Source organism: Orbicella franksi, chromosome 1 (assembly GCF_964199315.1).
Source record: "Orbicella franksi chromosome 1, jaOrbFran1.1, whole genome shotgun sequence".
In the NCBI taxonomy this organism is placed as follows: domain Eukaryota; kingdom Metazoa; phylum Cnidaria; class Anthozoa; order Scleractinia; family Merulinidae; genus Orbicella; species Orbicella franksi.
The window spans coordinates 23740823-23765994 of NC_138145.1; the positions used below are offsets into that span (position 1 = coordinate 23740823).

Here is a 25172-nt window from a genome sequence, read left to right on the forward strand (position 1 = left end):
TGTCAAGGTAGCATAATAATGTCATGTGGACGGTCATTTATTAGAACAACTTTGTCATTGCACTTGCCCTGACTGGTCAATGAAATCTATTCATGTACAGCAAATGTTGTGACTATTGTTTGTTAGTCACTATCTGCGATACCACGCACGCTTTGATCGGTCAAAAACCACTAGCCTGCTTACCAAGTGTTCCTGTATGGAAGAAGGGTTTCTCCGCATTCTGGCTCTGCCTGGTCAGAGACAGAGGTGAAAGAAGTTGTCTAGGCAGGCTATTACCTGTAGAGGCAAAATTGTCCATAGTATTATAAGCAGGTGTCAGCCAAATTATGAATACACATTTAAAGAAAATACACACACCCTTAAATTTGGAAGACATGTTTCGGAAAATAATGTTTAATTTTTGTGATAAAAACACAATATCTGAATTTTGTGAATGGCATTATATTAATGTACACATGCGCAACTCACTTAGGGTCCACCACTGACTAGAGAAAAAGAAATACAGAAAGTGCACTCTGTTGCTTAAATTCATTAGAACTTTCTCTAGTTTATAACGGACAGTTCTAATGAGAGCATGGCATATTTCTTGCATTGTATGACTATGAGTTTTAGCATACTTGAGTAATACTTTGTAAAACCACTTTTGTAATGAGTGACAATGACAAGAACATTACATGATTCTTACATTGTATAAGTTATAGTCTACGTGGATAATTCATGGATAAAACTACTTTTTATTCATCGTGGATACAACTACTTTTATGATCAGCGGCAATAATATTGTAATGACAATCTATTAAAAGAAAGAGAAGGTTAAGTGTAGCAGATTTTGAATTATATTTTTGCAAGTGTTTTTCAATTGTAATTTTATATTCTGAACTTTTAACCATGCACAATTGAACATGATATGAATTCTGAATAGTTGCAGTAATTAATTAATTAATTGTCACTAATTAATTGATTATTATGCCATTTTGCAATACTGACCTTTTCGCATAGTGCCCAGTGTCCAAGTGTATCGTCACTTCATTAATCTCAGTGGATAGTGTTATGCGAATCGAAGTAGATTTCATGGTTGCTTTTTCCCTCGAGATTCTTGAATTTTACGATAGCAAATACTTGAAGAGCACTTAACGGAAATAAGATGGCATCATGAGGATTGACAATAACACCGTTTGTCATTTTTCGAAGAGCACTTGCACAGAACAGTACACTCCTTTACCATCGCACCTCACAACCATTCACCCAGAATATCAAGATATTCATAGGTTCCGCCACTTAGCATGCACAAAGAGAGTATCTTTCTTCCGGTGATGGTTGTCGTAACCAGCCCTTAGCTATCTCTCGTCAATCTTCCCGCTCTTTCTGTTCGCTCTTTTCCTGTACTTTGCTTGTTGGCCATAACACCTCGGCCCTAAAGTCCTGTAATTTGTGTGTTTTCAGATGTGATGTTGCAGTGTAAGAAGATCAACGAGGATGCCGATAAGGCGATCAATAATGCCAAAGAAGCCCTGTGGAACTAGTGACTATAATAGTTACTCAGCTAGTTGTTTCGGCCGGCTTAAGGCTTCAGACCGTTGCGTTTCGTTATTCACTGCTGAAACAAGAACTGCTCACGTTTCTGAAGTGCAACAAGAGCTTTGCTTTGTTTCGGAAGTCGCTTGAGTTTCCCACCGTTGGGTTTGTATCCTGCACATTGCATGACACAACAAAGGCAGTCCCTTTGTTACCCGAAACTGAAGAAAGACGCTGCAGCGAAATTCTTTTGAGAACTTCAATCTGTTTTGACGTTGCGTTCACGTGTTGTGAAGATGTAAAAATAACCAAGAAAGGCTTCCCCAAAGAGTGGACTTCGTCATTCATGTGAATGTACAGCATTGGAATAGACATGTTATTCTGTCTACTCGCAAGATGAACGTCGAATTTCTTGTTGCTGTTTATGCTCAGTTCCTGTCATACTCAAGAAAGTTTAATCATTCGTCAGTTCTTTTGTTTTCAGAGGTGATCAGATCCTTCGTTTTACAACCTGAGCACTTGAATTTAATGGTGAAGAGAACTTGAAATCGATCCCAGCTCTTGATCAAAGGGTTGAGCTGCATTAAACACTGATTTCAGCGTTCAAATTCTCCCTGCTTCCTGTAGTAGTTTTCTTAGAGTACCAGTTAAGAGAATATATTGTAGATCAAAAGCATAAGTTGCCATATTGTATGCCATATTGTATGCCAGACTTTGTATAGGCGATGTTAAATGAAAGTAGTGTAAATGTTGAGTCAGTAATACTATGGAGAAAGTTCTCCGCACTTTTTGAATGTTCCGTTTAGGTAAATGTTGCGTATACTTCACCCAGCGGCTGTGCCTTTGCTGACGTAGCAGCTATTTTGAATTTCAAAAGCGCGATCAGTCGGTGCGAAGTCTGGAACTAAAAAATTCCGAGGCTCGGGGAGCCAAAACTTTCAGGAAATTTTGGTTCGGAGGAAAATGGTAAACGTTTTTCCCCGGAAAAATGGGCACTTTGAGATCTTAGGTAGAAGTCAGTTACTTTTCTTTCAGAAATTTTTCTGTGGGACGAACCAAAAAAGCGTTTACCGTTTTCTTCCGAGCGGAAATTTCTGGTAGTTAAGACTGAACTCAGAAAATTCAGCAATTCTCGAACACACGATCGCCTGCAGAGAGCGATACACACTGAATGAGCATTTTTTTTTAATTACAATGGCCTCGACAAAGAAACTGAGATAATTAACGCTGGAAAGATTTCCAGCTTGATGCTGTTAAAGATGTTGCTATATTTTGTAACCACAAATAGCTGCCAGACGCTAGTCTTGCCAGTACTCCGAGCTCTTTTTTCCATTGACAGCGCGCGCAGAGACGTTTTTGAAAATGATAACGCGTAATGCAAACGCGCGCGAGACGCATTCACGTGCGCGTGAACTGTTCAACGACTTTTCCGTCACAATCGACTGCGAAAGGCAAGTCTTAAAAGTCGTCTAGCCGCCGCTATTTTGAAGAAACAAAATGGATATTCTACCAGGTGAGGTCATAGTACAGATACTATCTTATCTCCATCCGATATACGAAGACCTTCCACGATATTGCACGATATGTCGAAGGTGGCAGCGTATCATTCAAAATACCGGACTTTTGTGGAAACACATCCACTTACAGGACGATCGAGACGCGCGACAGGACTTCGAGGATGATTATGCGAGTATATTGTGCCTGTGTTTTAAAAGATATGGTCATTTAATGCAGTGTATCAGAGCAGAGGATCAACCGTTTTTCACTCGCGTTGAAGTCAGGCGATTACTTACGGCGCTTCCGAATTTGACGAGGCTTGATGTCCCGGTGCTCTCTTGGAGTAGAGTTTTCGCGCAGTCCTTAAAAAGTGCGCCAGTGTTAAAGTTCTTGACCATAGATGACTACAGAGCGCATGTGAGAAGACGTTTGCAGGTTGGCCACCGACGCCTTCGAATCCACAAGCGCGGATTACGGGTGTGGGATTTGCGAGTCCTTGCTCGGCAGTTTACTTCTTTGGAATCGTTGACTTTAAATATCAACATATTCAAACTTTGCCGGCACGGAATTGTTCCAGTGCTAGATAAACTTAACCTGAAAGAGCTGAATCTTGAATGTGCTCCTTACGGCATGGACGAACTTCTCATTGAGGACATTGCGTCTCTTCCTCCGATCAAAGCTCTGATGAACTCTCGTCACTCCTCCACTCTTGCAAGCCTTGATTTACACTATCTTCCTGTAAGTATCGCGGACCTGGTGAGTTATGTGGAAAATTTCAAGTGTTTGAAGCAGCTTTTTGTGGCCGTTACAGACGTAACGAACAATACCGCGTCAGATTCGTTAGTTCTTAGATCGGATAGCCTCGCAACGCTGTTTCTAACTGGTTTACCAAGTATAAATGTGACGAGTTTAAAGTGCATGCTTCCTAGCTTAGAAGTTCTTCTTATTTCGGAATGTCATTATCTGACCTCGGTCGAAGTCCGTGCGACAAATGTCCTCTCATTTATCCTTCAAGGAAACTGTGTCCTGTCTAAAATCAAAGCTTATTGCAAGAGCATTCATGACTTACTGATGTACGAATGCCCCGCCTTTGAGGCAGAGTCGTTTCTCGATTTCTTGTCGGAGTGTTCGAACATTAAACAAATGGAGCTTTCCGTCGATTGGAGCGTCATTGACTTGGACCGAGAGCACTGCGGTAGCCTTAGACAGCTGACAATCCGTGACGTATCCATGAGTCTCTCAAAGCTCAAAGTCGTCTGTCCCAAACTGGAATACTTCAAATGTTCTGGAGACGTTTGCCCCGAAAAACACAGGAACAATAGACACGTGGCCGGCAGCGATATGGAGATCTGGGCTGATTCTCTGAAGAAGTGTCAGATTTCCGATGTTGGATGCGCCAATCGCATCGCTGTCCACTGCATCGAGGCTGAAATGATTCAAATCACGGGCATACAGCCTTGGCAGAGACCGCTGATCGTGGAGCTCAATGCATCGCGGCATGTGGACACGGTGTATTTGACGGGTTTGACTCTTAGTGTGGTCGTCATTAACTCCACTGATGTTGGGCACGTGATCATAGAGAAATGCTCTCTCGCAGACAAGAAAAAGCAGCGCAATATGCGATTCAAGTGCAGGACAGTTCGCGCGCTACGACTCCTGCGCTGTTCTGGTATGAGAAAATTTACTTTGCACGTCTCTTGTGTAGAGAACCTGGCTATAGACTCTTGTTCCAACCTTCGAGATCTTGATGTGAGCGCGTCAAAGCTACACCGGATTCGAATTTGTAACTGTCCTTACTTGGAGCCCATAAACCAAATCGTTCAATTAAATCATGCGTGATTTTCTTTCTGTAATTGATGGATATGGGAATGATTTGATAGGTCCGGGGAATTGGAATGCGAGTGCCCCATTTTTATGTTTCTTCTGTTGAGACAGAACGTTCTATGCATGCTAACTTATGCTGGGTGTAATATCCCCCGACATTTTTCTTTTGGCAGAGCCTTATAATTTTCCCGCTTCTGTAAGTTTTCCATAGTAATTTCAAAGAAGCACTTTTATGTAAGGTAAGAAACATTCTAGGATAAAAATCTAACTTTTTTTCTTTTATTGTGCTTGTCTAAAGTAATAAAATTTTATACAAAAATATGCTTCTCATCGAGTCCTATTAGTAACGTTAATGGTGCTTTTTAAGCTAATAACTGGATTTCTATATTATTTACTTTCTCAAATCGCCCGGCTTCGTTTTGCTTGGTTATTGACCTGGTAAACTACAAAATTACTTTACTTCCATGACCAATTGTAAGAAAGGGAAACTTCACTGTAGCGTGGGACATTTTGTCAACGATAATTTTTACAATCACGCACTTTATCCAAGAAGGATTAAATTGACTGGTGCAACATTACTTACAATAGTATAGCACAGCTATCATTTTATTTTAGACCTCCTGATTATTCCTCTCTTTCCAAAAGCACGATCCGTTTTTTTTGTTTTGGACTTTCTCTGTTAGAGAGTGCAATGTTGCATGTAATGTTGCAGCGTTTGTTTGATCTGGAAGTTGTGTTTATCCTACTACTGTAGCAAAATTAATTTCTTTTGTCCGCAGGCCAACTCACCTACTGGAGTACGTCTTGGTTTAGTTCGCTTCTTGTTTATGAAAAGAAACTAAGAGATACAAGGCAATGAAAAAATTCTCCGTCAACTTTCAGAAACATTACAAACTCTAACTAAATTACAAGATTTCAGATTTCCTACCACGATTTTAGCAAAGTGTAAAAATGTATGATACCGTTCTTTCAAGTTAACACGCTGTCTCCAAAATACTTGTTATAGCTCCAGTCAACTTAAAATTACTCAGTTACACATTATAGCAGTAGAAGTCTCCTTCCGCCATGTACTTGTCGCTGTCTGCTGAAATCAACCTTGTTGGAGGGGATGTACTTTGCGTTACCAGTCCTGCTGGATTGCGTGATTCAACTGTCACGTACACGATGTCGCCTTCAAAAAGCCCACTTGTGGTGTTTAGAGGCAGCGTAACGTTTGTCGTGACATCGATGTCGTGGAATGGCAGAATGTCCGTAGTGTTTGGATGCTTGCCTACTGCAATGCGAAATCCACTTATTCCTGATTGTTCATCGTTGAAACCAAACCAGTGAGCCCGCAGTGTTTTGTTGAATAAGTGGCAGCTGGAGTGTATTCCAAACACGTCATGCGTGCGGTCTGCACTTACTATCACTGACCCCTGTGATGAAAGCAATGAAACATTTGCTCAGTGCACGCGATTGAAAATAGTTTCAGTTTAAAATATCATTGGAATTTGTTGGTTAAGAATTCGAAAGGCATGTGCCAGATTGGTCCTTGGAATTGTTGAGGTATTTTCTGCCTTCGTGTCGTCCTTTGGTTTGCTGCATGTTTGTTTGAGGTTTTCTAAACTTAAACCAAAGTAATCAAACCTGACCAGTCATGCATACTAAATTAAATTAAATTAAGGCAATAAACCGGGGAGAACTAAGGGTAGAAAATTCGTGTGTTAAGCACCACAAAATATGCCAAAGGCTAATTGCCGTAATTAGTTTTAGTTTTGTTTTTGTTCAGTTGTATAAACAGCATGTTCTGATTGGGCAGAGCATGTTGCGCGAGTTCGTTGATCCGATTGTAGAGCGCCACAAACGTCGTCACGCAACGCTTTTCCCGAGAGAAGCGTTGCGTGACTACCCTAATAACGGCAGCGAAGGAGACTACTTTAGACATGAACTGAAACTGTCTGATACCAAGTAGATGTTTAGTTACCTTCGTGGGTGGAGTGTCATCAACTAACACTGGTATGGTAGACACTTTTTCTGTGACAAGTCCAACATTGTTCTCGCACCTCACAGCAGTGTAGTACCTTTCACCCGCCACCAACTGCAGATCTGTGGCTTCTACGGTTTTGCGCAGTCCATTATTTACAAAGTCGGTTACCAGATGGCTTCTGTTTCGTATAGCATAACTGCATGATTTTACACCACTCTCTCTGTCTTCGAAAAGGGTGACGTTGGAGACCAAAGTACAGTTGTTAACGCACGACGTGACGTCGCTAACTGGGATCACTTTGGCAACAATTGGAGGGGTTAAGTCCACTTTAATTTCGTCTGTTGTTTTCACCGTATAGACGCCCGCGCCGTTCTGTACTCGGACTGTGATGTAGTATGTTCCTTGGTGGTTTAATTGGCAATCGTTGCAGGTGACTTTTGTTGCATTGGAGAATAATTCAGTCATGGATTTAACCTGACAGCCGACAGAAACTGTTCCTACGCAGTATTCAGTTTTGGAGATGCCACTCTCGGGATCACGGGATTTCCATGATGCCTGTAGTTTTTCACCGGGTCCAAGCCACAGTCTAAAACCACGCAAAAGCTGAAAAAGATGAAAACGTGGTAAACCTTTCTTGATTGAACTTCACAGAGTGAAAAGGCGAGCGTTCAAATCTTTAAACTCTAAAAAGTGAACTTAACAGAGAGAAGAGCCGGTAAAGCAGCATCAATCTTAGTGTACTAACTAAAATTAATAAACTAAGGCACGATTTTATGGAACACGGAAATAAGATTCTCTGGAGGTTACATTTGCCCCGTCATTTTTCCAAAGCTCTTGCGCCTTTTCTGTGTGGCGTGAATTACCTAAGGTGGAAAGCTATAAAGGAAGAGGCTGTCTGTCTACTGTCCAATGGTAGACAGAGCGGGAGGGGGAGGAGAGAAGAGCGGGGCAAATAAGGTGCGTCTTGGAAAATCCTCACATTGTAGTAGGGAATTATCAGTTTTACCACCCTAATATTTCATACCTCAGTCAACTCAGGTGGCGAAATGTCAACAGTGAAACCATCAGACCACCCATGTGACGACATTCCCGCACCATTTGTAGCCTCCACCGTGACGTAATACCTCTCCCCGTGAGTAAGTGTGAGGTTTTCAGCCATTGCGGAAGTCATCGTGCCAACGTCCGTGAAGTTTAAGACGTCAGCATTATCTGGAGTGGTTCCTAGGCCCCAGCGGTATTTCACTACTCCACTCTCGTGGTCCCTGAATGGTTCCCATATTGCTTGTGCTGCCGTGGTTGAGGACTGGAACTGAATGTCAGAAAGGAGAGACGACCCATCGCGAACAAGACCAGAACTTGGCGGCGTCACGTCAACAGTAACACCATCAGAGGAAGACGTGCTACTGAAGCCATCGGCATTGGTGCAAGTAATTTCACTGATGTAACGAGCGCCTGGAACAAGGCTAAGATTTGTTTCAATGAGGTTCCCTTGGCTTTTCACGGCTTTTCGCAACACAACAGTGTCATTTCCGAACTCGGAACTGTTATGTGACGCCGACTGTTCAATGAGTGCCCACGAGCAGCTCGCAACTCCCGACTCTTCATCTTCAAAACCTTGCCACTGTGTCGACAGCAGATCCATAGAATCTGTAAAATCAATATCGAGGCCAATTCCATCTATTACAGTACCCCGGGACGGGGGCGTAATGTCGAATGTCAGTTTCTCGGACGACATGACTGATGTAAGACCAGCCCTGTTTACGACAACCACAGTGACGTAATATGCAGCTCGGGAATGAGGCTTAAATGGACCAATGACCCCGGATGTGGATGATCCTGCTGGTATGGCACCGCCCACACACGTAAGAGGGGTTGTTCCTAAACAGTATTCGCTACTTTCTATACCACTTTCAAAATCTCTAACGTTGCTCCAAGAAGCGCGAATTTCGATGCTGCGTTCTTCCTGGTTCATAACCACGTGTTGCGTGACGACCTCTGTTTTTATCGGAGGACTAGGATCTACAGTAAATCCATTTGAAATGCTCATAGTTTGAAGTCCACTAGCTGACGTTGCCTTTATAGTGTTGTAATACTTTTGACCAGCATTCAAGACGTCGAGACTCGGTGCGTTCGGTGCCAAGACCTTTTCAACACTTGTCTTCAGTCCTACACTAGCGAAAGGTAAAATGTCACCTTTTCCAGCAGCTGTGCCTATAGCCCACTCGTAGTCAATAACTGGATCTCCAATATCGTCTGTGAAGGGATCCCAATTGGCGCCAACTCTTTTAGTACTGGTCAGGTAGACAAGGTCAACATTTTCTGTTGAGCCATCTCGGACAGGAGCCGGAATGGGCCAGATGGATTCAACTCGAAAGCCATTGGATCGAGCAGTTCGGTGCAATTGTGCCTTATTCCAACACGTCAGTATGTTGTAGTAAGTTGTGTTGCTGGAAAATGGAAAGTCTCTGTATCTCTGAGAGTTGGAAAAGACGTTCCTTTGCCCGTAACTGGAGTTATTGCTAACGTCAACTTGAAGACTTTTGCGTCCATCTTCGTCCTCTATTGTCCAAATACATGATCGCAAGCCACTTTCAGCATCTTCCACGCCAAACCAAGACATGGATACGTTCCAGTCCTCGAGTACAACGTTATAATCGACTCCTGCTATATCGTTTCCATCAATGACATCACCCATAAGCGGAGGACTGACATCCAAAAGCATTCCATCAGAACTGCGAGTCACAGAAATACCTGCTCCGTTTATCACACGCACTGTCACGTACACTCGCTCGCCGGGGTTCACATCACATGTTGTACAGGTGAATGATGTGTTGAGTCCAACGCTTGTCATCGCTCGTAACTGACAACCTCCAGGTTTGGTTCCAAGACAGTAGTAACTGTTCATGAGGCCGCTCTCAGGATCTGTTATCTCTTCCCAGTGCGCTGCGAGGCCCATTCTAGGGGAAAAGTAATCGATATCCTTCCCACTTCGCCCATCATGGACGCAGCCGTTTACAGCCTTTGGAGGCGTGGTGTCTATTACAAGTCCGAGCGAAGATATGTTTGTACTTAAACCCGCCAAGTTCGTTGCAATGACAGTGATGTAATATAGACTTCCTTCTGAAAGACTGAGATCGTTCTTAGTTACCTGAGTTGCGAGACGTACGTTTTCAAACCTAACAACGTCATCTTGATAAATTTGAGTTCCAATGGCAAACTGATAATTCTGGACATCGCTCTCGTGTTCCGCAAACGGTGGCCATGTGGCTGTAATGGAGTTCGTGTCTGACTGATACTGGAAGGCGAGATCTCGCGATACGCCTGCCATAATAGCACCAGTCTGAATGGGTGGTGTGTTATCGATGGTAAAAACTGCAGACGACGACGCAGCAAGACCTGCATTGTTTATGCACAATACGCTGGCATTGTAACTCTCTCCATGAAGAAGAGCAGTACTGGGAGACAAAGAGACATTTCCTGACGATGTATTTCGAGTTTCCAGAAAAAGAGCATGTCCCGATTTGTCTAGAACTGAGATGTTGCAGCTGCGTATGCCACTTTCAAGATCTCTAAATCCGCTCCACGAAAGAGTGATACTGTTGTTGCTGATAAACGTTATCCTTCTAATTACACTTGAGGTTTGTCCAACATAAACGTTTCCCGGCTGCGTTGGAGTGCTGTCAAAGACCAGCGCATCAGAGCACGCGCGTGATACGAGACCAGCTCGGTTCCTGGATGTGACGGTGACGTAATATTTCACTCCTGATGTGAAGACTTGGTCTGTCATTGTAGTGTTGGCGTAATTTGATCGGCCGATGTTGATGAGTGGTTGAACTTGTGTACCACACTTGCTTGTACCTATGGCCCACTTGTAGTACCAAACTTCACTCTCAGGTTCGGAGAATCGTTTCCAGTAAACTGCAATACTTGATGCAGTAGCAGAGTAGAAAGCATTCTCTTGCTCGCTGTATTGCCATTCACGTTGGGACCCAAATCCAGGATAGATTGTGCTTGGTATTGGCGGACTTGCATCTACTATGACACCATCTGAAACGAGCTCCCTGATTGCTCCAGCCTGATTTGTCACCATCAGATGCACGTAATATTTTGTTCCACTCACTAACTTAAGAACGTCTTGACTTCTCACATGTGTTGAAAGACCTGCATCGACGTAGTTCTGTACACTAATTTTGTCTTGCAAACTCGTGCCAATGCTCCACTCAAATTGCTCAATGCCACTCTCCAAATCCCAGATTCCTTCCCAGTTGGCGGCCATGCTTGTGAGGGAGGACTGGTACTTAAGATCTGGCTCGATAATCCCATCATGCACCACACCATGACTTGGAGGACTAAAATCGATCAGGACTCCATCGGAGCTCAGGCAGTTCCGTAATCCGGCTTTGTTTATACCACAGACGGTAAAGTAATAGACATCGTCAGTAAGCGACAGACCATGCACAGTGGCTGAGGTGTTCAGTCCAGCGTTCTGAAACGGAGAGACATCTACAAAACCTCCTCTATTTCTGCCTACTCCGTATTCATAATATTGAATGTCAGATTCGGGGTCCTCGAAACCATCCCATTCCGCGGACAATGCTGTGATATTGGCTTGATAATCGATGTCTGAACCTGTTGTTCCGTCACGCACTTGAGCCTTTCGTACATTTGGAGGTGTCACGTCCACGACGAAGCCATCGGAAGACACTTCAGAACTTGTCAGCCCAGCCTTGTTTTCAGCTTTGATCTTAATGCAGTAACGCTGGCCGTTAACCAGTGTAATGTTTGTTAACATAAACGAAGTTGCTTTTGGAGGATCAAGTCGAACGAATCCATTTGCGGTTACATGATAGTTTCCGTTTATACAGCTTCCTACAGCATAATAGTACTGCTTAACTTCAGTGTGTGGCTCTGGGAACTTTGTCCAAGAGCCATAAACTTCTTTCACGTCTGCCTGATAGTCGATATCTATTTGGGACGTTGGCCCGTCAAATACATCTCCTGGTGACGGTGGAGTGGCATCAGGTATAACAAGGACTGAATACGCGTCTTTCGACAATTTAGCACCATTGTAGGCTCTTATAATGACATAGTAACCTTTACCTTGAGTTAGCGCGAGATTACTGAATGTCGCGGATGTTGGCGTATTAGATCCTGGTACAGCACTAAAGTCAGAGGCTGATGGAGACGTGTCCGAAGGGATGATAGCCCAGTCATATCGTAGAAGTCCGCTGTGTGCATCAGAGAAACCAACCCACTGCACTGTTACTGACGATACACTTGATATGTAGACACATGATGTTCCGTTTATGAAGTCATCCTCTCCAGTTATCCTAACTTTACCAGTGAAGACTGGATGGGTTGTATCCACGGTAATGCCGTCAGAAGTGACGTCAGTGTTCAGACCCACAGCGTCAACCGCTTTTACTGTGACGAAATACTTTGCGTTATTTGTCAAAGCCAATCCGTTGTGTGTGATGTTCGTTGCATTCCCTGCTGATGTCCAAGGAACAATTATGTTTCCACTGCTGTCTGATATCTTGTACTTGTATTCTGCGATTCCACTTCCTTTGTTCCCGTCTGTGAATCCATTCCAGTTCGCTGCTATCATGGTGTCTTCTGATTGGTAGTCTACATCACTGAAGTGTCCATCGTTAACAGTGCCAGCTTGTGGAGCATCATGGTCTATTAGCACACAGTCTGAACTTACTTGAGTGTAGAGTCCAGCTTCGTTATAACTTCTGACGACTGCGCAGTAGCTTTCTTTAGAAACTAGGTTTAGGTTTGTTGCTGTAGGAGAGCGGTTTAGTGCTGTGTTCTTAAATGAAGTAATGAGTCCGGTACCTTGCCGCTGCACCGCCCAAGTGTATCGTGAAATGGGTGAATGTGGATCAGTGAAACGGTCCCAGTTTGCACTGAATGTATTGGTCCATTTGGCATATTTTACGTCTGCGCTAAGTTGATTCCCATCGTATATCTTCCCAGCTATTGGTGGTGAGGTGTCAATGACAACACCATCACTTGTGAGGTCAGAAAACAATCCTGCTTTCGTGAAGGAACGAACGACAAATCTTGCTTTAGAGCCATCTGTGACGCTGTTGAAGGTCTTCCCTGCGTTAGTGTTTAGATTTACGTTGGTAAAAGACATTAGCTCGGTGGTTTGATTGGTGTTAAACGAAGTAAGGAGCACTTTCCATTGATACTTGGCAACACCATGTCTTGTCTGTACTCCTCCCCAGTTCACCTGTAATAATTTGGAGGCTTGGTAACTCTGGTCAGCTCCAGGCCCATCGCGAACCCACCCACCATGTGGTTTTGATGTGTCGATGATTACTACGCCGCTGCAGACAAGTCGAGGAGTGTTGTTTCGCATATCAGAAGCTTGTATGGAAACTTTGTATCCTTTATTGTCCTGAAGAGTAATCCCGGTCAGTTTTTGCTGTACGTTGTTGTTAGGAAACGTACCCTTTACGCCAGAGGTAGTGGAACAAGTGGATGTTGATGGCAGAAGAAACCAATTAAGCGTTAGCTGGCCACACGAGACGGAAAACCCAGAGATTTTAACGTAAAGTTTGTCTGTAAAGTACTGATAGCTCACGACTGAATTAAACGTCTGATCCACTAATTGAGCAGTCCCGGTTGTAACTGTAATCTTGTCTTCCACTGAACCGGGACATGTTCCAAGGCTTCCGTCACACCTGTAAATAACGAGTCCATTACAGAATATGTTATGCTAGAATATGTTTAACCAGCGTTATTTTTTTCCAGTGGTGTTCATAGAATTTGGGAGCGTGACAGAATGGTTACATTGAATCTGGGAAGTTTTAATATTTGTAGCACTCGCAACTGAAAATCCCACACTTCCTCTTTTTTTAAGTCTATAAAATGCTGTTATTCCTACATTAATACTATGTGATGGAGACTAAATAACAAGGCGAAACGCCTTTTTTTTAAGATAAATAGTTCGTGCAAAGCTCTTAGGAACGGTTTTTGTTTTAACGTTTTGTGATTGACGAAAAAAGTCGAGATTAAATTATCATTATCCACCTTTCGGGTTGATCACAGACGTCCACAGCCGAGCGACAAATTGTTCCACTTGACCTCATGATTGGTCGACAAGTTCCATCACCAACACACTCAGAAGTCCTGATACAACTGGATGAAGGATAAGATGATTGACAAGAGTAGCCTTGTCCTACACAACTGTCAAAACATTAAAAGAAGATTTTTGATTAGGCTTGTACAGTGCTCAGCTATTAGAACCAATAAAAGTTACACGTATACATATCTTGGTACAGGTGATCGAAGCGGCAAGATAGAATTGCATAACGTGTTTCACTATGTTCTTCCAAAACAGCTTTCATAATGTTTCAGACAACTTTACCAACATTCCAAAGACAATGTTTATCTTATTTCATAACCTGCTAACCTACTAATACTCGTCTGGTTTTGACGATAAATAGCACTCTTTTGAACTTGGTCATCTAGGGTGCTTACCATTTACAAAAACCATCCGGTTGGAAATTTCAGGCATAAACATTAAACAATTGAATACCACGTTGCGGGAGAGGGAATCGGTATAAAGTATATCCACATCAGCTAGAGAGACTTAAAACAGCAGAAAAATAGCATCACCTCAAATCACAGCCCATATTTTCTGAAGTTTCCCAAACGGAATGGCGCGAACCATTTGATTTTCCAACTGGAATTTCCGGTTTTCCCATGTAAATGGTAAGTGCCCCTAGTGTGGTTAGCTCTTGAATGTGAGACGCTTCGTGAGAGCAATAATGCAATATCGGTGACTAAGAAAATACTGTTTTGTGTGAACAACACAGAGTTTTCGAGTAAAGAAATAGAAACTTATTTTCCGAGAAATAGAAACTTAAACAAAACAAAACAAGGTCGCTCTGTAAGTTTTAAACAGATTAACTTGTATGTTCGTTGATGGACATTATCCGCCCTCTGAGACTCAAGAAATAATATTCGCAGAAAAGAACAAATATTCGTAGTTCTTTCGCAAATGAGCTTCGAAATATTCAGGTAAATGTCCCTCGACTTACATAGAGAAACTGTTTGTTTCTTTTGTAATGATGCGGTATTTACCTGCCAGCGTTACATGTATCCTGTTTGGTGCAATTGTTTTGATCGTCACACGCCACTGCAGGACGATTAGTCCATGCGCTGTTACCACGAGCTGCTGCATCATAAAAATCACACCACTGACACAGGTTTGATGGGTTTAAGTCCTGATGACCATAGTCTTGACCTAAACAGCGAGAATAAATTAATTGAGTTAGCACCTGATTTTTCGTACTGCGGACTTAGTCACGTTTAGGAGACGTTAGTGATGAAATCGAAGAACGAAGGTGCGTGTAAGACTCCAAGTTTTAATTCCTGACCTTTCGCTTCAGAATTTCACAACGAAATATCATAAGCCTTAATTCTTGATTCTACGCACCGTGTCCCGAATTTCGCGAACTTCGCGAACTAACTAACATACCAACTAACAGAAAAACAGTAAAGTCAAAAATACTTGTTCAAAGAATGTCACGCGCACGCGAAACTTGTTACATTAGTCGAATTTTAGTTGAGTTAGTGAAATTTACATTTAACAGTTGGATGAACTTGAATACAAAAAGAGAGTTTAATATTGAGCACTCGCGGGCCTGTTCAAATTGGGAAACACTGAAAATTGTGCCACTACATCACAACTTCTGATTTTGCACCCACCTGCTATCTTACATGTGCATTTGTTGTTCACAAATCCAAATCCTGTTTTTAAGCTACAGCTGTTGCCATTACAGAACTGGCAAACGGAGTTACAAGTGAAGGGTGTAGCTACACACTGGCCACTCGAACACGTGTCTCCACGGGTGCATTTGTTGCCATCATCGCACGCTACGCCATTACGATTTGACCACGTGCTGGTGCTGCTGCTTGGATTACACCACTGGAAGAAAAGAAATACCACAGAAATGTTTTTAAGTGTGGAGGGGATAAAATTATTATTGGATTTTAATAGACCAGAGATGCAATACATCATGATAGCCATTCTTTACTTCTGTGAACTCTTTTTTTTTTTCAAGTAGCTCCAACTGCTCTGTACTTGCGCTGGTGAGCTTCTCACCAACTGAATACCGTAATCTTCTGCTTATAAGCCCTGGGTTTATACAACTTCGTGAGGGAGCGGCTTTTATCCGAGGGGGCTTATAACCGGAATAAAAAAAAACTCTTTCGAAAAGAGCTGTAGCTGCACATGTTCATCGAAATAGGTATTTCATTTACTGGTAATATAAGCTTTAAAACATCATGATAAAACGAAATTAAAACAAGGAAAGCTAGAGGAGAGCTTATATCAAGAGGGGGGACTTATAACCGGAGGTGTTTTTTGGTCAAAGGTAGATGGGCCTATTTACCGGGGGGAGCTTATAAGCGGCAGTTTACGGTATTTCGCTGTCGTTTTCGACAATCTCAGAAATATGTCTACGGTGCCGTTTCTGCCAGATTAAAAACTGCTAGGAAATAGTAAAATATTCATAACATTCCGTACAGTAGTCGCGATATATTATGAGCGGATAATCAGAAACTCTTCGTTAAAAACGGAGCACTCTTGATTATACTCTTACCTGACAAGGATTCCCTGGCTTGTAATGATTCTTAGCATAACATGTTCTTTGGCCGCCATGCTGTATAATGCAGTATCCGGATTTGATTGGACAGCCACTACCGTCGTGTGTTTCGCAGGAAAGGCAGTTGTAGGGCGTTCCCACGCACGTACCGCTGGAGCACCGATCATTTTTGGTCTTCAAGTTGTTGTCACTGCACTGGAGATTGTTGTTGTAGCTCCACTGATTGTTGCGGTTGCTGTCACATTGCTAAACAAATAAACCATCGTGACTAATATTACATTAAACTCCATTTCAGATCACCCGGTTGGTTTGTGTTTTAGGAGGATTGTAAGACTATTAATCGTGTCGTGCTGGGTTCAGATCAGAGTCCCCTTAAATTTTCAAAATTGGAGATGGCTCTGAACCGTCTTGACTGACTTCTTTTGAAACTCTGCAAAAAATTGTTTTCATGGTTATCACAATTCGATATAAAAATGTGTTTCACAGAGCCGTGTTTGAGTTATAAGCAATTAAAGCCCAAATCAAGGGTGTTTTTGATTGGTTGTATCGTTGCTGCGGAAGCATATACCATGAAGATAACCACATTTCTTTAACAATGATTGCACATTTGTTTGACACCAATATTGTAAAATCATTTGATAGTAGTATAATTGCTAGAAAGTGCTAAGGACTGTTGCCTTCGTAAGTTCCTGGATAAAATCCTAGTAGTTCCTGACCATTCAAAGCTACTGAGAAATACGTTCATTTAATACTGCTTATTGTGAAGCTGACTTTTACTTGTGTTTCTCATTAAACACCAAAACTACTAAACAGGTTGTCTACCTCTGTGACTGATTTTGTTATAAAACCAAGCGTGGAAAGCTAAATCCTCCCAATAGTCCTTCCTACATCGTCTAAACAAAACTTACTTCCTCCGATAATCAGGTTCTTCAATCTCATTACCTTCCTTCTCAAAGTCGATATATCAACATATTGAGAAATTATAAGCTGATCAGTACTGCGTATGCAATAGTTGTTCACTATTTTACCTGGCAAGGATATCCGGGGCGGATGGCTCCATGGTTAAAACATTTTCGTGTCCCGCCATCGTTGATCACACAGTATCCTGGTTTCACGCGGCACGCGTCATTGTAACACTCTTCACATGGAAGGCATGTGAATGGCGTTCCAGAGCAGACACCATTTGAACACCGGTCATTTTTAGTGCACGCCTTATTATCACTGCACGACAAAGTGTTGTTGTTTCTCCAGGCTAGCTTGCTGGCGCTGTTACAATCCTGTTGAATAGCAATATATATTTATGCAGGTAAAGTTATTTCTTGAGAACAGCATATCACTCATTCTCTGATATTGTCCTCTGCTATGCCCCAACCTCCCCTCCCCCCCTCCCCCCCCCCCAAACCGTTTTTTATTCTTTTACGCAATGCTACGAAATGTTTTCTTATTTATCTTGGCTCCTAAGGAATTCCGCTTTTCTCCTCTCTTGTTTACCGCCTCTTACACGGTTCCCTCCCTTTTAATTCTCGGGCTCCTTTACTCTTGGCCTCTTTCAAGCGTTCAACTAGTTGGAACGAAGCGCGAAAAACGGCGCGCGAAAAAAATAAAAAAAGCGCTGCGAGAGGAATCTCGCCGCGCTATTTTCATTTTTTCGCGCGCTGTTTTTCGCGCTGCGCCCCAACTAACTGAACGCCTGAAAGAGGCTACTTTACTCTAACCTATTTCGCAGGATTAGTCTTAACATATTTGCTCTCATCTAGGAGGACTGCAAACATTGAGGTTCCCAGACCAAGAACAGAGATCGGCAGATCATCTTTTAAGCACAAAGCTGCCCTCTGCTGGAGCCTCCTCCCCAATTCCTTTAAGGACTCTCCCATTTTAAGAAGTTAATTAGGGAAAACAAAAACTTTCTAGGAATTATAAGTTTTGAGAAAGCTTCCTGTAGCATTTCTTTTACTTCAATGGACTTAAACAACTGTTTGAGGCTAATTTCCCTGTTTCATTTATGTAAGACATTCTCATATTACATCAGTAAGTAATTAATGTATTTTACATGTAGTTAGTGTAGCTCCACATCGGGACTTTAGTCTTGCCGATTTTGTAACCTGCTTAATTAAATAAACTATGTATGTATGCATGTATCTGACCTGACACTGATTGCTGGGATTCACTGTACCATATGAGTAACACCGATTGCTGATTTTACACTGCCTCAGGTCACAGTTGTATCCGGCCTTAGTGTAGCAGGAATAACAGCTGCATGTGAAACTACCGAACGTGTTCGTGCACGTGTGTTGGCATGGGTTGTTCTGACACTCGTTCACATCTGTAAGGAAGAAAAACAAGTTCGATGGAAATCTATGGGCGGCACATTGTTTTGTTATGGATCAACTAAGGTAGCTCAAAACAGTTTCCAACACTTTCCAAGACTTAGATTTTGATTGGTCATTATAGCCACCCTTTATCACTTGATGCTGCAATCATGGTATTAAAAAGTTGCCCAATCATTGGTGAACACTTTGTTATCATTTTCATGACACAATAGGTTACCATAGCAACAGTATGAACTACTGAAAACAACCTAAATTTAACTTCTAGTAACTATATTTCAAAAACGGCACCCTGGAACCCAATTTTATCAACGAATTTTGATAAGCAAGATAAGATACAACTTTTGGCAAAGTTTAACAAAATTCTGTACTTGGGTTTCAGAGCCACCTTGATTAATGTTTCGAAATTTATGAGCGGCAAAAGCTATGAGTGATAAAATTAGATAAGGATCATAACCATCAGTTAAGAAGAACAGTTCCGAAAGAGAAAATCTGTTCACAGACCCTGGCAGCTTCTGTAAAATTTTAGCCATGTAGCGCGTGATCTCATTGGTTCCTTAGTTGGATTGCATAAAGCTATGTGTACAGCGTGACATTGCAATAACGTTATTTTTAACTTTGTTTTTTAAGCACTAAAAATACGCGATTTTCAGTAACACTGCATTGCGCGCAAGTAAAACAAACGCGAAAAACTATGTTGGCAGGGAAAAGAGAATTTTGTCAGTTCTTTTAAAATGACAGCGTGGTTGTAGCGAGTGGAAAATTGTTTAGCGTAAAATATCACAATGTTGGTTGTTTCAAATTACAACTCAGTCGAAACAACAGGAAAATTCTGTGAAGAGAGGAAGTCAAAAGTTTTCTTTTATGAAACAATAGGGTAGGTGAAGAGCGCACAAAAGACGCAAATTCACAAGTTTGGTTGTTTACATGTAAAATGACAACACAGTTGGAATAACAGTGTAAGGAACTTGAGATCTTGTATCCTCTAAAAGAAGTCTCAATTACATGTTATGCTGTTGCTGTTGTTGTTGTTTCTTTAAAAAAAAGAATGGATTAAAACAATTACTCCCTTGGTAAAAACGGAAGGCAAAAAGCGCGGTGATGAAATGTCTAGGTAGTTACGCTTATGCTCAGCCAATGACGAAGAAGACAAATTTAGGTATTTTAGGTTTCATTGGTACGTGATGCATGTCGATTTGCCACACCCTGAGAAGAGTCAACAGTGATTTATGCGTGCTGTAACGCGCTTGAAAGAGATGATAACGTGTTGGTATGTACTTGCGTTGCAGACTGAATAAATTTACAGTCATAAGGTGATATACTTTTTCGTAAGATATTAGCTCGTTGAGATTTGTAAAAGGTTTGATGCTGTAAAGAACCGCCTTTCTTCCTTGCTTTTCTTTTCGTTCATTATCGTAGATCTCGCGCGCGTTTTCACGCTGAGGGAACCTCGCGAAAATCACCACGCGTGTGTGAGAGTGGACAAAGTAAGAGATGACTCGACTACGATCCCGAACAAAAAACTTGGGACACCAAGCAAGTTCTCCCCTCCCCCCACCTACAGTGTTGATTATCAGGTCATTTTTTCCTTTTTTGTTGAAAAAAAACGCGACATTTTCCAACGTTGATTTGGGGGGACGGGGGAACGTGATCCAGCTCAAGTGTCTCAAATAATTTTTTTCCGGGATTGTAGCTGTAGCTCATTGTCTAGGACACTGTCCTTTTCCCCCTACTCGCGCGTTTTCCTTCGTTCGTGTGCTTATTTCGACACAGCTCGACCATGAACCGATCTGTGCCAGGATGTACCATCTTAAAATAATCCTTACGAGTGTCTAGTGATTTTACACCGTGGTCATGCAGTAAATCATAATATTTCCGGGGAACATGCCCCGGCAAAGCTCGTGACCTTTTCGTTTGAGGTTAAGCCCACTGAAAGCCATTCAAGTGTTGGAGAGCGACGGACAGTGAACGTGTTTTTCAAGAAAACCTACTAAGAATGTTCTGGCTCCCAGCAAACCAGTATTATGTTATTAGCATTTCAAATATAACTTAAGTATACTACAGTGAAGTGAATTTCGATGACCTTTATCTATGCGATAGTTAAAAGAAAGGCAAAAGAAAGGGGATTGTCTGCTTCTTTGGGCTATCTTTAAAACGGGGAACGGGGAATCAGGGAATCAGGCTTCTTTGGCAAGTGTACGCTTAATTGTTCCCAGAATTTTCTTGACATATTTATACATAGCCTAAGCTATGTAAACGCTTCCAGGCGGTTCTAAGCGCAGATTAAAATCTTCTGTCATTCGGCTGTCATTATCCGTGACGAGAGTCATGCTAGTGTCCATGTCCGTCCAAGTGTGTAGGTTAAAGGTCATTACGCCGTATGTTTGCCGCCCAGATTTGCCGCTTGAAAATAAGCGTGCTACTGAAATATTCTATTGTCAAGTTAGGGCTGTAATAAAACTAGCAGTGAAACTCTTATGTTCTTCACACAGCATTGTAATTGGACTCGAGTAGCTAAAGCAATCATCGAAATGTAAAATAAAACGACGATAGCAGATTAGCTCATATTTGACCTGATCAAAAAGAGACAAAATTACTTTGAGAGCCCTTGAACTCCATCGCTTAGTTGGTTTCGTAATACCGTAACATTTTCGAGTCCAAAGCGATTGTCAATTCTACGCTACTGTTTGTTTCAGTGATCAATCGGGCATGGTTCGATAATTTTTTAAACTTACCACTTTCACAACAGGTTCCCCGGTATCCCGGCCGACAAGAGCATCCACTACTATGAGGGGTACCTGAATTCTTACATGCGTCTCTATTGCAAGCGCGATTCTGGTTCAGTGGGTAATGGCATGTTCCCCCGCAAGTTTCCACCACAGTTTTTGATCTCCATCTACTCTGCGTTCCGCTTGTGCCACACTGACGGCTGCAGGCGCCCCAAGATGACCATGAGCCGACTTGACAATTTCGCGTGGGGCACGGTGGTGGAGCGCGCCTTCGTCTTCTCCGCCGCCAAGGTTCGGTGTTCCGCGCTAAAGCTAGCAGCAGTAACGTAACAGCTAAAAACTTGGTCGTCCACATTGTTTTTCCAGAGTGAGTAAAGTGATTTCGAAATCGAATGTGAAAGCAAAAAGGTATGGTTGGACAGTAGTAACGTAATTCCTCACTCTGGGGGTTTGTCTGCAAGCTGCAAGCTGGAATAGGTCACACTTGTCAAATAAAACTACTTGTATCTATGACCAGAACTTTTTTGACTCCGCCAACAGACAATTGCACCTCTTACAGTAGTGTGCGATTTAGCTGGATTGGAATTTGTTCTAAACAAGCTGTTTCACGTCTCAGCGTTTCAGCGGATCAACAAATATTGTGACACACTTTGTTTATTGTTTTCGATAAATTGCGTAACGTCCCAGGCGACTATTTTAAATTGTCAAATGACCGCCAGACCCCCTGTATACAAGAGACACGCCGCAGCAGCCATGAACTGGCTCTGTTGTTTCGTGATATTATTGCAAGTTATTTTAGCTGTGGACCATAGCAGCGCCGCCGCATTGTTAGAACAGAGACAGAAACCACTGTTATTTGTTCACCAGGCCTCATGTACCTACGATTACGAAGTTGCTGTGCATACCGCTAGAGGGGCGCACTCTACTGCTGGGGAAGGATTTCAACTTCACGCTCTGGTGAGTTCATAACTTGTGTACAAAATTTCAAACCGTGTAAAACTTAATTACGTTTTCAAAGATCAGCGGAATTTCTTCTACCTCAAAGCTTGCACTTTCTTACGCAAAAATGTACTAGTTCTTGAATATTTTACAGCTGTGCTAGTGAGCGCGCTAGATTCGATAAATATCATAGTACGGCATGTCATATTGCCCACTCACTGGAGGAAATCGAAACCGTGACGAGTTGCACAATTTCATTTTCAGTCCATTAATCTCAATGATCATATTGTCATTCGGCATTTCCGATAGAAAGACAAACACACATGTATTTTAATCGCGCAAGGAGACTTTGCGTTAAAATTAAGATTTGTAAATTCTACTAACTGAAAATAAAGTTATTAGCGAAAGCTCAATAAATAAACGCGGTTGTGAAGTCTTTTGTTCCGTCGATCAAGTGTATTTCATGTTTTTACTGCTAAAGCAAACATTCAAAAGAGTCAGTTAATTATTCCCGGTCAGTTTTTCCGTATCGACCGCATCTCCTCGACTGTCACAGAAAGAACCAAAAGAGATCCACTTTGCATTCAGTTTAATGAGAATGTTCAAAACTTTTGTTTCGGAGAATTTTCAGTTACTCAAATCAGCTCTAAACTCTTTCTTGGAGCTACGTCAGAGATGACGCAACTTAAAACAATCTATTGTAGCTTAGTTATGAAAACGGGGCTTTGTTTCCCCGAGTTCTCATTACATTTCAAGCGCTTTTGTACCTTTGCTTGTGGAGGAAGGGAACCTCTAAGTTTGAGAGAAGGGCCATTACATTTTGATGCGTCTCGTGCGGCCATTACGTTCTCGCGGCCTCGTTACTCGCGCGCGTGACCCACACGCGAGCCTACCGGCGCGCCAATGAAGCTCCTACTTCTGACACTGCTATTTTAATAATCGATATCCTAACTTATATCAAATCAGTCCAGATGCTGTGCAAGTTTTAAGTTTTCGGCATTTTGAGCCTTGGTATTTAAAGTTAGGGGAAATTGTTTCTGTTTAGAACCAACTGACACCTTAATTGATCTCATTTATAGTACTAACGGCAAAGACGTTGAATAATACAAAGAATTTCAAACCGTAATTTAGGCGAGCATGCATTTGTACGCTGAGCATATTACCTGATATTGCACGCAGCGTTTAATTTCAGAAGTAGGTTAGATAATATAGCATTTATTTTATGTTTGACTCTTAATGATGCTGTGATGTTGATCCTTTGAAGTAAAGTAAATAATTACATCGAACATTCTTTGTGCGTGTACTAATTGAAGCTTTTAAAATTAACGCACTGAAACTCCTCTCTGCAGCTACCTTCCACTCAAAAATCGAAAGACTATGTTTCTTTGAATAATTTTTAGTCTAGACGGCATCAAAACCGCATTCAATATAAATATGAAAAGTGCGAGATTGAAATGTCATTTGAACTGTGCTGTGCGCATCTTAATTCGATTTATTGACTACGTTCACCTTTTCCTCTTCACTGCTTGAATAGTTCCATTCAATATTACGGTGTCGCCAATTCTATTAAAAGTCCATTTGCCATATTATCAGTAATTTACATTTCGTTTCAAATTTTCACTCTGCCTTGAGCAGTTCGTTTCGTCATTTTTCCGAGAAATAAATTCTGAGTTTAGACTCACCTTGGTCACAACACGTTCCACCGTATCCCGCTCTACAGCTACATCCGCCACTGTACGGCGTGCCACCGTTTCGACAATTATCTCTGTTACACGCTTGCGTTTCACGCAAGTTGTAAGGACAAGTGCCACCGCAAGACGCGGCCTTTACCTGTCGCCGCGTTCGTGTCTGTTCGCCGCTAGTACCGCACTGATGTGAACAAGAACTCCAACTTGTCCAGCTTCCCACTTGACAGTTTACAGCGCTGCAAGGAGGTGGAGACCTCCTTCGCCGTCTTCGTCTGCTCCAGAAAACCGAATTTGTCTCAGTCATTAAAAGAAGGAGGCAAATTGCTATTAAAGCCCTTTTCATGTTGCTTTTTTAGGATTTTGTTTCAGCCCGGTGTTAACGTTCACTTCAAGTCTATTTCAGTCTTTCTACGACTGAAGTCTTGTTTTCAAAAATATGGCCAATGAACCACATATTCACTGGCCTTTATACTCGTCAAAGCGAACAACTTCCTCTCTGTTAATTTTCGTCAGGTTTGTGTATGCAAAGTTTAAAAGAGAAACACAAAAACAATGCAGTGATATTTTGTATTTAATCTTGATAAATACGCCGGTCAGAGTTCCTTTGTTTAATGGTTGGCATGTGGAAAATAATCGTTGTTCAGGTGTCTACTTCCTTTGGCTTTTGTTTTATCATTTGAGCCGCTTTTTTTGCCCTGGGTGAAATAAGAACCAATTCCTCAGTGAGCTAACAATGAATTTTGGCATCCTTGCCTTTGAGTAAATAACAAGCCTAACACCGTGTTTTAATAGAGTCATGAACTAGAACAACTTGGACAGTGATTAATTGCTCCCCTTGAGGACCTTAAATGAAATAAATTAAATGCGTTAAGTCAAGTCAAGTCAAGTCAAGTTAACTGCAAGTGAACAACAAAAGCCCAAGCGCAATAGTGAATGGAGTCATGAACTAGAACAAATTGAACAGTGATGCGTAAAGCTAAAACGGAACAAAACTTTGGAACTCGTCGTTGCATTTTACCCTGGCAAGAATTTAGTTTGCAATGAAACCATCGTGAAAGAAG

The 25172-nt window shown here is 42.0% G+C and overlaps 4 protein-coding genes across 6 annotated transcripts in view; 3 read left to right on the forward strand and 1 right to left on the reverse strand.

Moving 5' to 3' along the window:
- The window catches only part of LOC145478810 (leucine-rich repeat-containing protein 61-like), a 34530-nt gene extending 15939 nt beyond the window's left edge, over window positions 1-18591 (forward strand). Inside the window, exon 11 of one of the 2 annotated variants that reach the window (XM_081456988.1) lies at window positions 18186-18591. In XM_081456988.1, the coding sequence (XP_081313114.1) occupies window positions 18186-18307 (122 nt within the window). In that variant the 3' untranslated portion in view covers window positions 18308-18591. Of the gene's footprint in view, window positions 1-1443; window positions 2979-18185 lie in introns of those variants that run through there. The other variant, XM_081456997.1, reaches the window with a different exon arrangement.
- Window positions 3009-4894, forward strand: LOC145478527 (uncharacterized). The gene has a single exon (XM_081456585.1). It carries the CDS (start codon window positions 3013-3015, stop codon window positions 4849-4851), a length of 1839 nt encoding a protein of 612 aa, XP_081312711.1. The 5' UTR covers window positions 3009-3012; the 3' UTR covers window positions 4852-4894.
- Window positions 5868-24964, reverse strand: LOC145478294 (uncharacterized). 2 transcript variants are annotated; one of them, XM_081456276.1, is made up of 10 exons: window positions 24106-24964; window positions 18573-18751; window positions 17457-17705; window positions 16426-16674; window positions 15530-15749; window positions 14903-15065; window positions 13847-14002; window positions 7827-13497; window positions 6800-7405; window positions 5868-6251 (listed from the first exon to the last, which is right to left on the reverse strand). In XM_081456276.1, exons 1-10 carry the CDS (start codon window positions 24452-24454, stop codon window positions 5868-5870), a joined length of 8226 nt encoding a protein of 2741 aa, XP_081312402.1. In that variant the 5' UTR covers window positions 24455-24964. The 2 variants fall into 2 exon arrangements, with proteins under 2 accessions (XP_081312402.1, XP_081312393.1); XM_081456267.1 differs by lacking the exon at window positions 24106-24964 and adding an exon at window positions 21491-21839.
- LOC145478252 (uncharacterized) overlaps window positions 22193-25172 on the forward strand; it is a 50985-nt gene continuing 48005 nt past the window's right edge. The window contains exon 1 of the mRNA XM_081456205.1: window positions 22193-22441. Within this exon, the coding sequence (XP_081312331.1) occupies window positions 22193-22441 (249 nt within the window). The remainder of the gene's footprint in view (window positions 22442-25172) is intronic.

Coding starts and splice junctions, on each gene's coding strand:
- LOC145478527 (XM_081456585.1), top strand. CDS start 3,013: ATGGATATTCTACCAGGTGAGGTCATAGTACAGATACTATCTTATCTC.
- LOC145478294 (XM_081456276.1), bottom strand. CDS start 24,454: ATGAAAAGGGCTTTAATAGCAATTTGCCTCCTTCTTTTAATGACTGAG. Junction 15,750..16,425: donor AGCCAGGGAATCCTTGTCAG/GTAAGAGTATAA, acceptor CTTTTCTTCCAG/TGGTGTAATCCAAGCAGCAG. Junction 15,066..15,529: donor ATGCACATGTAAGATAGCAG/GTGGGTGCAAAA, acceptor CTCGCTGTTTAG/GTCAAGACTATGGTCATCAG.